Below are 13,589 nucleotides of genomic sequence, written 5' to 3' on the forward strand. Positions count from 1 at the left end.
TAGTACAGAAAAAACTTTGTTGGATAGAGATGGTGCTTTCACTAGAGACAAAAAGGCCATGGGCGAGCCATAGCTCAGCAGGAAATATCACACACTTTGCCTGCAGAAAATTCATTATATAAGTAGGGTGGAGCTGGAAAAAATATCCTACTGGTAACACTGGACTAAGGCAACATCTGTGATTCTAAGCAGAGTCTCTGCTATTGTACAAAAGTGGTACTCATTTATTTCATTTTTCTGCTTTTGGCCCAGCACTGATGAAAGCCAACAGCAACGGTGGCAGCAACCCTGATGAGAACCGTCGTGTTTGGGGCAGTTCTTTTCGTTCTAGACACCGCTGGAGCAATGTGAGCAGTCTCAGTGCTGACAGTGGCATTGTGGGTGGGCTCGATGACAGGGACAATCCTGACGCCGGCAGCGGAGGGGTGCCAAAGATGAGATTGGCTGAAATGGAACGGGCAGACAGCGGCATCAGTCAAGTGCTGAGTAGAAAGTGGAGGAGTCGGGCCTCTGAAACACTGGCGTCTCTGCAGGCTTGGGAAGCCCACCAACCTTGTACGGACTGTGGTGGAAGAGATTTCCCACTGGAAACCGATGTTCAGAACCAGAACAAGAGGCGGGCCAACCTCTGTGAGAAATGCCTGAAGTGCCGGACAGAGCGGAAGGAGTCGGTGCTGGAGTTTGTCAACACTGAAGCCAGCTATGGGGAGGACCTGCGCATCATCAAAGAGGAATTCTACCTCCCTATGCAAGCTGCCGGCCTCCTCACGCAGGAACAGTTGCTTGTGGTTTTTGGCAACATCCAGGAGCTGATCGATCTCAATGAAAATTTTCTGGAGTACCTTCAGGAAGAGATAGACCAGGCCTTTGAGCAGGTAGTGTATGGCCTCAGGTTTCCTATCTCTTCCCATATGAAGTAATAATGAATTAATTTGTTACTACAGGTTTGTTATCTTTAGCACTTTGCAGATCATAGTAATTGATGGAACTCTAGACTCTGATTGATACAACCCATTTTTACCCCAGTGCTAGAGAACTCTTGACTGTTATTTAATTAGTCTTCTGCATTTCTGTTCTTTGTTTCTTCATTTCCAACATGTGGAAGACATTTGTATATTTGGGCTATAGAAGAAAGCCATGAATCAGATTGCAGGTGTCTGCTCTTCTCTGTGATCAGCAGCAAGATCATTGGGTGGACCAACCATCTCACAAATGCTTTTGCTCCCTCATTTTCCCTTAAGTATGCAGGCCTATGAAATAGAACTATAAAGGTCACTCTGATTGCTCTCGTGTAGGCCAGTCTAAGGCTAGCTTTATGACTTGCAAAACTGTTCAACAAGCTCAATATTTATTTATCCATTTAGCTTTTGTGCTGCCCTACAAGCGGTACACTGAGTGGTTTACACAAGGTAAAAAACTCCCAAACCCTGAATACACCATAATAACAAAAAGGAGACAAATTTTAAAAAATACTGTACAGCAATAGAAGAGACAAGAATTATAATCATAAATTATGAATAACCCAATGAAAAATCTATAATTGATTAAAAGATTTTTAAAAATCACACATTTGTTGTTGTTATGGTGGTGGTGGTTATTGTTATTTCATAAACTTCGATTCCACCCAATTAGTGCTGGGCTCTACTCCGGTTGCTTTACATGAAAGGAAACAGTCAATATGACAAACAAAAGACATCAAATCATCAGACAAAACCAGAACCAGATTTTATTGGCAGCATTCAGGAGATTCAGTAAATAAAGGCAGCTTTAAATGATTCTGTCTTTATCATCTTTTTAAGCACACGGAGGGAAAGAGCCTGGCATCTCTCTATCAGCATTTTATTCCAAAAATTAGGGGCAGAATCGAGAAGGCTCAATTCATTGGATTTTTTGGCCTCCCTCAGTGGATGTCCAGGTGTCATGCACAGCTCTTCTCCTCCTCACCCCTACTCCCACTGTACCCTCACAGCAACAGTCTTGTGAGGTAGGTAAGCTTGAGAGAGAATGTCACTGGCCCAAGCGCTTCAGTGACTTTCATGGCTTTGTGGAGACAAGAATTTCTCAAACCCGCGTTTTTCAAATCTGAGTCAAAACACCATAACCCTTGCACTGTGCTGGCTTTCATTGTCTGCTGAAACACCAGTGTGTTGGTTTGTGAGTGAGGCCCTACCATCAGCTACGAATAAGAGTGCACTTCCATTGACTGAAGGAGTGTGCAGCGAGTACAACTGGCTGCTTCCGCTATCACCTAAGCAAAACGAATGGCATTTGCACACTGTTCTGGATTTATATTATACCTTGTACTTTATTACCAGCTCTGAAAGGAAAGGCATCCTTTTACCATGAAATTCATTTTTACAGCAACATTCAAAAAAAGCCCACTGTGCCCAAGGGAGAGCAATTAAAAGCAGCTTGGCTTGCCAGTAATTGCTGGTTGCCAAGAACAAACACAAGGCTGGTTAAAGCCTTAAGTGTTATTAGAGCCACTTGCCAAACTGGCCCACTTTCTTAAATATACTCAAGGTTCTTTATAATTTGTTGGAGCAGCAGTTCTTGAAAATTGATTATGACAGGCTAGCACCCTGTGAACGGCATTGGGCACTGCTCCCAGTTGCTCAAGTTGGCAAGCCAAATGGGGTGGAAACAATGATCTGGACTTCAGTGTGGTTGTCTTGAGGAAGGGCCTATAGCGGAGTGGTAGAAATTATATATTACATGCCAGGTTCAATATTGGACATAAACAGGTATGGCTTGCCTGAAATCCTGGACATCTACTGCCAGTCATACGACCCAGGCCGAGGCTGGCCTTTCGGGTGAGTGAGCTGGGCAGTCACGTGCTGAGCTGACATGAAGGAAAGCATCCAGCTGAGCTCAAAAAAGGTACCAAGCAGAATTCAGTCACTGTTGATGTCGTTGTTTTAAGATATTTGTTGCCATGAGCTAGGGTAGCCAAAAGCAATTATCGCTACCCTCTTTTTGAGGCACTACAGCCCAGCTGGGCAAAATGTGGCCCCACAGGTCTCAGGTTCCACAGCTCCATGAGAGTCGTCATTTGAGAGACTCCACAACACCTGCCAGACTTTAAAGGAATCGTGGAAGTGGAGCAGGAGTGCACTGAAAGCAGTAAGAGACGGCTGACTCCAGATGGCTTTTGTAGACATTGCTGTGGAAATCAGCATATTGTCTATAGTCCACAGGAGTGTTCCTAGCTATCACCACCTTCCAAAATTCCTTGCTGCTGTTGCAGTTGTTCAGTTTGCTGTGACATCAGCAGCAATGAAAAAAAAAACCACAAACCCATGTTCTTTCCTTTAAATTTCACTGCAGTTTCATTATATTTGGGCAGCATCTGAACAAAACTCCACTTAAAGCAAGTGTTTCTACTTTAAAACAATGCAGGAGTGGGAAACAGGAAATTGTGGATAGTAGAAGAGCTGAGGACAAGAGCCCACATTTGAATTATTCTGAGAGCTCGTTTCAGGTTTGCCTTTAATGAAAATTAAGCAACGTTATTTTCAAATTAGAATGCAAGACCATATATGAAAACAGCATACTGCAGACTTGGCAAAAAAAAAACCCCTGCAGAAAATGGATTTTAATGGAGGAAATTAAACTTAATGAAGCTTTAAGTTAAGTTGAGCTAAAAACTAAGAAGTTGACAGTGTTAAAAATAATGGCTCATTAGGCATGTTTCAGGAATGGAGGATAGAAATCAACGTTTTAAAACCTCAGGATGCAGATTTCAACCATGAAACCTAGCTCTGACATTGAAACACAATTTAAATTGGGCAAAGGATGGCTGCCTATGGGTCCAAATCTGGTATGGATTGTGTGACTCTTTAATTTTGCTTGATCTTTCTTTTATTTATTTTTCTAGCGGCAGTTCCTGGTTTAATAGAAGCCATACAAACTGAACCACTGACCCTCTGTGCCATAGTGCCTCATGCTGGCAAAAAGCAGAATAGTCTTATTCATATTTTGTAAAATACACTTTGCTAATGAGAGACATAGAAGATGACTAAAGATCCTTGAACTTCTGATCCTTGATCAGAAGAAAGAAAGGTTAAAACTATAAAAAAATGACTTGTATCTATCACTGCTAAATTAGCTTAAATCGTTTTTCTATTGATTTTTATAATTTTGACACCATTTTTACTAATACAGTGGTGCCTCGCAAGACAATTTTAATTTGTTCCATGAAAATCATCGCCTTGTGAAAAAACCATCTTGCGAGGTTCCCTATGCATTGGTCTCAAAAAAAAAGTCTTGCGAAGCATCGGTCTTTAAAAAAACATCGTGCAAAGCATCGGTCTAAAAAAAAGTCTTGCGAAGCACGGTCATAGAAAAAAAGTCTTGTGAGGCACCATAGTGATCACAAAAACCAATCGTCTTGTGGGTTTTTCATCCTGCGAGGCAATCGTCTAGCGAGGCACCACTGTATAGGTATCAGTAGAAAACAAATGTGATAACACAAAAAAAAATATTCCAGCCTTTATTAAAACTCAAAGGCAAGAATCTTGTTGCAGTATATGATCATGGAAGCGCTGTTGCATAAGCATTCCGTTGACTCTGGCAGACGTTTCCCTTTGCATGCCTGATCTCATGCTGCTTTCGAGATTACCGTACTTGTGCAACTAGCGCTGTGACTGGTCATGAAACAGGTGGGAGATGCCTGAAAGGGGAACTATGTAGTCTATGGCTCTTCATTTTGAGGGCAAGAATGGGGCCAGGAATCAGACAGCTTTGTATGTCTTAGAAATCTTATTCATGCTGGTGTAACATAAAATTATGTCAGTTTGAATATGCCAAGAGTTATGCCTGGCGACAAGGAATTGTGCTCTTCAATTGCACAATCACTTGCAGGCCCCTAGTGAGACCAACTGATGGAAGTGCTTCAGGGATAACATTTTGAGTAGTGTGCGTGATGTTATGCATCAGGATTATGGACCGTGTGTTGTTTTGCTATGCGCATCTGCTTCATAACTTTTCGACATTCCCATTATTTTACTTTCCTCAAACAAGCTAACAAGAGGGACAATTAGTGACATCCTCCCACCCCGATGAGCTCAATTTATTTTATATGTGCTTTAATGCTGAGAGACGACCAGTAAAGTTTTCTCTCAAGATGGTGCTTCATCCCACTGATTGGGGATGGGCATACAGGATACTTAGGGAACAAGCTGGAGAGGAAATGGCCTTGGAACAATTAGATCTTTGAGAAGCCCTGGGGTTGGACCGGCTGATGTGCCATAAAGAAGAAAGGCAAGAAATAAACAAAACTGCCATAATTGCAACTGTGCAGGATACGTTGAGGAGCTGCTGTTAGGGACATGAGATGGTTACAATCTCAATACGGAAGGCAATAGCGAAGAGGGAAATCTTCAAGCTTCATCTGAGTAAAAGAAGGGTCAAGGCAGAAATCAACAGAAAGGGAGTTTGATCAAGGAAGACTTTGTTTCTTGTGCACAAAAATCGAATTGATCTTCATGGCAGGCACTTGAGATATATGGCAGCACTTTGGGGACTGAGGATTCTTTTAGACAACTGTGCCATTGAAGTCTTTAGGTATTCAGACGAGTATTCTAAAATGGGACCAGTAAAAGTGTTGCAGAATTAGAGGTATGCTTTGAAACTTTCTGGCCATCACCAGAATCTAGGGAGCTGCTTTTGTGTTAGATACAGCAGCTTCTGGAGCCCAGCATAGGTTGTGATTGGCATACAAACATCTAACGCACCAGATAGCACTAAGTCAAGGAGACCCCTGCCACTGAGCTGTGCATCTGGTCATTTGGCACAGTGAACCCCCATCCAAGACTGGTTTCACACTGCTGCTCAAATCCTCTGGCTTCCCAGCCCACAGAACTGCCAGCATTCCCAGCTCTTTGTCATCCATCCTACTACCACTTCTAGGCACTTGTTCAAGATTCCTTTGGAGTCTCAGGTTGAAAAGTATAGGATTGCTAGTGGGAAGAAACGGTTTTTGCTAATGGAACCACAGGAGAACTCCCTGGGATCCCAGAACCACCTGTCCACCCTTGTCCATTTGCTGGTCAGCACACGGTGGTGGGCCTTTGGAATGGATGGATCATCTGCGCCTCTGCTCCCTCCCCTATTAAAACTGCTCTGCCCATTGCTTGTTCAACATCCTGACCCTTCTTGTTTGACTTAGCTGAGTTTTTTTTTTTATCACAGTGACTAGGAAAAAAATGCATGTCTTTTTAAGAAGTTCAGGGTTCTGGTTAATGGCATTACCCCTCCACCCAATACTGTGAATTGTTACAGACCTGTTTGGTGTGAGCACAGGTTTCTGTGCTCCTTCCCTTTTTGTTGCTTCCTTCTTCCATAACTCCCTCCTTTTAAAAAAATCATTTGGAAAACAACAACATTACTCCGTTTTATTTAAATCATATGGCTAGAATCCCCTCACTTAAATGCTTCCTTCAGTCCATACATTTGGGTGAACATTGTGAGGATTTTATTAAGAAGCAAAAGTTAAGGGGGACACAAATCATGTGCATTGGGTGTCATGTAAGTGCAAGCTTCTGTTTCCTGTGAGACTAACATAGTGATTGAGTAAATGCCAATAGTCAATAAACCCCATAGGAAGGATATGGGCAGAAGTGAGCTGAATTTAAATGGAAAGGTACAACGAGGCATGTGTATTTTTTTTTCTGTGTGCAAGCAGACTCAGTAATACACACAGAATGGTTAATTCAGCTTATTTAGAGATGGTGATTGAGACTGCTTTCTTATAGGAATATATTGCCAATTTATTTTTAGGATTTTTGAGAGTGATGTGCAGTGAGTGAGTTGTAGAGATAATTAAATGTAGGGCAGTCTGCCTTGCATCATGTGAAGCACAGATACTTCCATGCTGGGAAAAACAGAGATTGCACATTTCATTTTTACTTCTCTCTTTTGCCTTTTGTATGTAAAATATGTATGTGTAGACTTTGGCGTAATGCAATTCCTGAACAGATGTTCTCTATAGCTGTGAAGGTTTGACTGCTAAGTAATGCCAACTTGACTGTGGAACTGAGCATTCCCAGCCCCAAGACTGCTGTTTGGAGAACAGATTGCAAAAGTTGGCATCACTAATTATAACTGCACAAGATTGCAGTTGTGCTATTGTGCAGAAGAGCAAATCACCATTCGACAATGCAGTTCTAAAAATGGGGGAACACAACAAAAATTTATGTATTTGAAACTGGGCTTTGGACCAGCAACTCATTTGGCACAGGTGTAGCAGACAGTCTGCTCTTGCTCAATGCTGAAATTGGGGAAGTTTGGGAAAAGAGTTTTCCAGCTATGAGTTTTTTAAATGAAAGCTGTTTTACCCCTCGTGGAGAAACAAGCAACCCAAAATGTTCCCAGATTTAAAATTGCTCATAAAAACTGAATAAGCCAATCTTGTTTATCATGAAAGACAATGGTTGCTCCCGTCGGGGTTTTAAAAAAAAAATGGGAAAGAATCCAGGCTGCAGGGGCTGAAATATTGAAAAAAAGACCTTTCAAACAGGAAAAATTAGTTACTTTTTAATAAACTGAATATGCGTAGTAAAGGCTTACTGTCAAGAGTATTCCAAAGTAGATAGAATGTTGCAGCTTCTTGGGAGGGGAGCCTGTAGGGCAGTGACGGCTTTTGGGGTCCCAAGTACCCAAACTGAAAAAAAAGACAAAAAACGGCAGGTGGCAGAAGAGGGAATCCCAGGCACGGAGGTGCCTCAAGACCCCACTCCAGACCCGCCACCAGTGCCAGCTGCTCCGGATCCTGACCCGCTGCTTATCGGGGCGCCAGCATGGCAACTGCAGCCGCCTCCACAGGTTTGGCTGCGGGGGGGGGCAGCAGTGATCCAGCGACTTATGGTTCACGTGCCCGCAGAGAGGGCTCTGTGTGCCAGCTGTGGGATGCGTGCCATAGGTTTGCCATCGCTGCTGTAGGGCAATGAAATATTATGGGCACAGTCTCCATTAAAGAGTTCCAAAAGAAAAAAAAAAAGAAAACAGGCTTGCTTTAAAGAAAGCTATGGAATGACAGTCCTTCAGAAAATGACATTTTTTCATGTATCTCAATGAAATTAGCATCCAGTTTTGTAAGGAATATTCATAGTATTTCAGGATTAGAGAAGCACAGAGCAGTTGTGTTTCTTCCAGCTCTGAATGTTAACAACACAATGGAAGCAGTCAAGATGGTCTACCCTCTTGAGTTCACGGCCATTCATGAAGTGACACGGGGAATGTCCCAGAAGCTGACTCCTTTTTAAATCAGCTATCCACTTATCTACCAAGTACAAAGCAGCTGTTATGGCTGCTTTTCAATAAGTGTGAGTGGTAGTGAACACAACCACAGGTTGGTGGGTTTTGTTTTTGAATTGAGTATAGGTGCTCTTTGTTGTTCATTTTGATGTTCAGCATTTACCTGGGCTGTAGACCCTGGAAGATGTGGTTAAAAGAACTCATCTTTGCAGCACCTGATCATGTGACACTTTGATTAGATGTTGTTTACAAATACAGTGGTGCCTCGCATAGCGATGTTAATTGGTGCAGCAAAGATCGCCGCTAACCGAAAACATCGCTATGCGATTAAAAAAACCCCATTGAAACGCATTGAAACCCCTTCAATGCGTTCCAATGGGGGGGAACTTACCTTTAAGCGAAAATCCTCCATATGGCAGCCATTTTCGCTGCCCGGTACACGAGGAATCCGTCCCAAAAAAGAGCGGGCGGCCATTTTTTCCCCAGTGGCCATTTTTGAACCGCCGATCAGCTGTTGGAAAAAATCACTATGCGAAAATCGGTAAGCGAAACAGCTTACCAATCATCGCAAAGTGATTTTTTATCATTCAAAACATCGTTATGCAATCGCTTTTGCGATCGCAAAAACCTAATTGCTATCCGGATTTGTCGTTAAACAGGGCGCTTGTTAAGCGAGGCGCCACTGTACTGGCAAAACTGTTAGGCTGGGACCTTTGGAAGGGCCCCAAACACCCATGGCCTCAACTTTGCTGATGCATCTGGCTCACATTCTATGTTGGCAGGGTGATGAGGACCTCATGACGGTGTGCATTGGCGAAATATTCCTTGAGTTCGTCAATATGCTGCCTGCCTTTCAGACCTACTGCCTCCAGCAATCGTCTTCAGTGAACATGCTGAATGCATTGGAAAAAGAAAAGGAGTTACTCAGGTAAGCAGGGTCCTTAATCTTAGGTAAAAATGCATGTAAAGAAGACGATGGAACAGGGAAGTATTTTTCAGAACAAGCACACTGGTGGGGGGGGTCAGGGGGAGGATTCCACAAAGAACAAGAAGACTAGAGATGGGCATGAAACATGTTTTGGAGTTTTTTGCCAGTTTGTACATGCAGCACCACGGATTCCCTCCCCTCACTTTCTCAGCCAATGGCCCACTCACCTATCAGAGCACACTCCTCTCCTCCTCTTCAGCTGTTTGACCAGTCCCCAGCAGGAAGACAGGTTTGCCTGTCCCACCTCCTTGTCTGAGTGGGCAAAAGCCAAGGAGACCTGGCACGGAAGCCGGTGCTCCTGCTGGAGACTGATTGAACAGTCAAAGAGAAGGAGGAGAGCACGCATCAGCTGGTGAGGGGGGGTCCAGCTGGGAAGGCTGGGGAAGGGAACACATGGCACCTGATGTGCTACACGCATGAACTTCTGAACTGAGGTTCATGCCCATATCTAGACAAGACTATGGCAGAGACTAGAGCTGAGGAATGGGAGCTTCTGAGATTATCAAATGCATGCTGGTAAATGTGATCTGACAGCTGGATATGGTGCCTTTTTTCTGTCAGAAGCCTTTTATTTAGTTAGCCAGCTACATGCTGGTGGAGTGGAAAAGCCAAAATTAGACAATGACACACACACCATCACACCGATGGTTTTGACACTAGTAACATACCTGCTAAGGGCCATGTGTGGCTCGTGCTTGCCTTAGAGAAACGGTGGGTAGACTTTGATGTGTCCACCTAAGACTTTCCTAGTATCCAAATTGCCACCACTAAGATGGATTTTGACTAGGAATTCTGATAACCCTGGAGACAAAGATGACAGAGTTTACAAAAATTTGGTAGCATTTACTGACTAGAAAACCAGCAGCATGCCAAGTTATGAAACATAACTTGGGCACCTGAAAATATAGAAGTTTCCAGTTATTTTATATAACTAATAGATTACGTGGACCCACGCTGTCCCCACTAGCTTCCCACCTAGCCCCTCATATGCTTCTTACAATATCTACATAGCATAGCTGGTTTCTTCTGCTACAGCCTGTGCTACAACTAGCAGTGAAGAGTAACAGAACCTGTTTAGTATTTGGCCCTAAGTTACTGGATTTGCTTCATATGAAACAAAAGCCAGAGGAACAGGAACGGGTAACTGATATTTCTAAGGGAGGGTACTGCTAAAGTTTCTGTTGCTGTTACACAAAAGTGGAGGAATTTAAAGAGTTAAAAAAAATAGCTTATACTAAATGTCTACCTAATTTGGTTCTTCTAAGAAGAACGGATCAATGTTGAGGGGAGATTTGTCTTTACTGTTTTGAAATGGCCCAACTTCCAGAATTTTGCTTATTCCATGAACTCTAGCAAATTAATGCCCCAATAACCTGAATGTTATCCAAAAGCTAACTGGGAAAAAAATGTATGCATCTAGTGTTCATTTATGGATCAATAAGGCATAATCGTGTTTAGCATGGACACTCAGTGTAATGTTTTTTTCCTTTCCCCACATATACTAACTGAAAATTTTCCCTTTTTGAAATCCATGCAGGATATTCCTCAATGTTTCTCAAAATGACAACACAGCACTTCGCCGAATGAACCTGCGGTCTTTCCTCATGGCTCCACTGCAGAGAGTCACCAAATACCCACTACTGCTGAGTCGTATCATCAAAGCCACCATTGAGTACCACCCGGATCACAGCAGCCTGAGGGAAGCCAAGAGCCGCATCGAGTCCCACCTGGAGCACATCAACATGAAAACTAAGCAGGAAGGGAACTCCTGGACTCTGCGCTCCTTCCGCCAGGACAGCAAGAAGAACAGAGAAGTCATTAACATTGAAATGAGAGAAACTGCCATCAAGACTGTGGGCTGGCTGAGGGAAGAGACGCGTTTTGTCATGGAAGGGTCCCTGCAGCTTGCCCAGCCACCTGATGGGCAGTGGGTGAAAAAGGGCAGCAAGACCTTAAAATTCCAAAACATGCAGGTGCTCCTCATGGTCAACATCAGACGTGCATCTGAATCTAGCTTTGAACCTGGGGAGCCAGGGTCTGTGAAAGATGCCGTATTGGTACTTATTAGAGACAAAAACAATGGGAAATTCAGTTTGCTCAGGGAGCCCTTGAGACTCAGCAACTGCGTGGTGTCGGTGGATCCTGATTGCGATGATACATTTGAACTTCTTGAGATTAGGCGGGAGTCCTTTGTGTTCCGAGATGGTGACAAGGCACGGACTCACCACTGGTTCAGACAGATACGGAGATACTCTCGGGAGCTGGGCTCCTGGAAGAAGCGGCGTAATGCTTTGCCTAACATCATGATTAGTGCATCTCACAATAGATCATGAGAGGATCCTGCTGTGAAATGACTTGGCTAAGCTTTAAAGTTTCACTAGATCTGTTTTGGGTCCAGTGTCTCCTTTCAGCAGAATTGCATAAAGGATGACCTTCACCCGGCCAAATGACATCGTAGCTACCTATTGACAACTCCATTTTGTACTGAGAAAGACTTTCTAACAAGTACTATTTGAACAGTGTTTCTCAGATTCTGGAAAAATTGTGCTCCATTTTTAAACTTGTTAGATCTTCCGTACAACCCAACCTGAAAACCTCATTGGGTATACCTACCTGGCACCTAAAACCTTTTTGCCACTTTACTGCCATCTGTGTGATTCCTGTTTTTTAAAAAAACATTCAAAATATACACAGCTGCTCCTCCTCTTTTCAGCCACCGAGCAGGCCCCCGTTCCAGTCTACGACGGTTTGCCCAATGTCACTTGCAACAGTCTGGAGTTTATACTCCATGCCTTCTTTGCAGCAGATCTGCGGAGACAGAAACTCATTGTGGGAAACTGTGAGCCTCCTTGTTGGCCTGCTACCAATAAGACATACAGAAAGTCTGCATCGTATTTTGTAGGTGTCCCATGAGCTTGTCCCAGAGGCCCACATTCCCTATTTTGGGAAACAATGCCTCAAGTGGTTGGGGGGTGGGTGGGAAAAAGGCAGATCTTGAGAAAAAGCTGATAGGTCAAGCCAATCTTAAAATAACTTACCAAGCTGACAGCAACATAAAAGCACTGTCAACTTGAAAAACTACCTGTTAAGGGTTGAATGAAAGTTACATGTGAGGAGCCACACATGAACTTCAGGAATACAGGGAGTTCCGTTCTGGTTGACAAAGGGAATAGTTTCACCCACTTGACAACAGGCTTAAGGAGCAGTCAGGAGAGCCACTCTTTAGCACTAGAGTTACAATCTCTAGCTTCTGAGCAGTGGGAATCTTTTGCACATTTTGTAAGTAGGTATAATGGCAAAGACAACCATGTTGTGCGTTGTCCATCTGTGGGAAATACAGGCTTTAGCCTGTGAACTCTTGCTCAAGGAAGGCAGGCCCTTCAGATTGTTGGCCCACTTGAGCTATCATCTGTATGGTAGTTAGGAGTTATTGGCACCAGATCGCGAGGAGCAGGTCTCTAGAAAGAAAATATTGAGCTAAGATTGTTAATATTGTGGGGGATAAGATAAAGAGTGCAAGATATTTGACACTGCATGATTGTGCTGGGGAGAGGGATCTTGAAAATATATAACAGAGGTTTCATTGTGTGTATATTCTAACATCAAGGTCAAACTTAGAACAGTATTAATGAAGTTGTGGAGAATGTTTAGACAGTATCATTATCTTGTCATTCCAGCTTGCTCTCCTAGGAAATATTTTCTTTAGCAGTTGTTTTCTTCCTTTTTTAAGAAAAATAAAAGGAAAACTGTCAATTTCCCACTTCAACCCTCAAGACCAGATAAGCGCAAGGTTACTGAATTGTATTTTGCACTGAACGCATGTCACATGGAAACTGAAAGGAAGGCCAAAATATATTCAGAGTTCACCCATAAACATTCCAAAATATCTACATAATCCTGTAGATAAGCAGTACTCTCTCCCTTTAAGGATCACTCTACTTGTTTGCAAATGGTTAAAAATCCACTGTAGCACCTCAAGGAATGTGATACATCAGAAATAGTTCGGAATTGTGCTTCTGTTAACAACGCTCAATTACCTCTATTAGTTTGTGATTATTTAAAGGATGTAATCTAGTGTACTTCAAAATTTTAATGAAAAAGAAATGTTATGTTATACTAGAGATTAACATAAAATGTTTTAATAACTATGTTTCCTTAATCTTTAATTGAGTATATTGTTTCCATATCGTTCCCACCTTAGTGAACAATTTGATTTTAAGAATGCAAGAAGAGCCACACTGGAAGAAACCAAGGACTTTTTACAGTATAACATGTTGTCAACACGCTGGCCAACCAGCTGCCTCTTGGAAGCCCACCCAGCAGTGCATGGAAACAGCTGCACCTT

General features: G+C 42.9%; 1 protein-coding gene across 4 annotated transcripts in view; it reads left to right on the plus strand.

Moving 5' to 3' along the window:
* Positions 1–13,392, plus strand: part of LOC110085671 (intersectin-2) — a 110,818-nt gene extending 97,426 nt beyond the window's left edge. For all 4 annotated transcript variants that reach the window (XM_072985236.2, XM_078377325.1, XM_072985234.2 and 1 more), the window contains 3 exons: positions 253–875; positions 9,039–9,184; positions 10,782–13,392. In XM_072985236.2, coding sequence (XP_072841337.2) covers positions 253–875; positions 9,039–9,184; positions 10,782–11,577 — 1,565 coding nt within the window. In that variant the 3' untranslated portion in view covers positions 11,578–13,392. The remainder of the gene's footprint in view (positions 1–252; positions 876–9,038; positions 9,185–10,781) is intronic.
* The last annotated feature ends 197 nt before the right edge of the window (positions 13,393–13,589 follow it).

This window comes from Pogona vitticeps, chromosome 1 (assembly GCF_051106095.1).
Source record: "Pogona vitticeps strain Pit_001003342236 chromosome 1, PviZW2.1, whole genome shotgun sequence".
Lineage (NCBI taxonomy): Eukaryota > Metazoa > Chordata > Lepidosauria > Squamata > Agamidae > Pogona > Pogona vitticeps.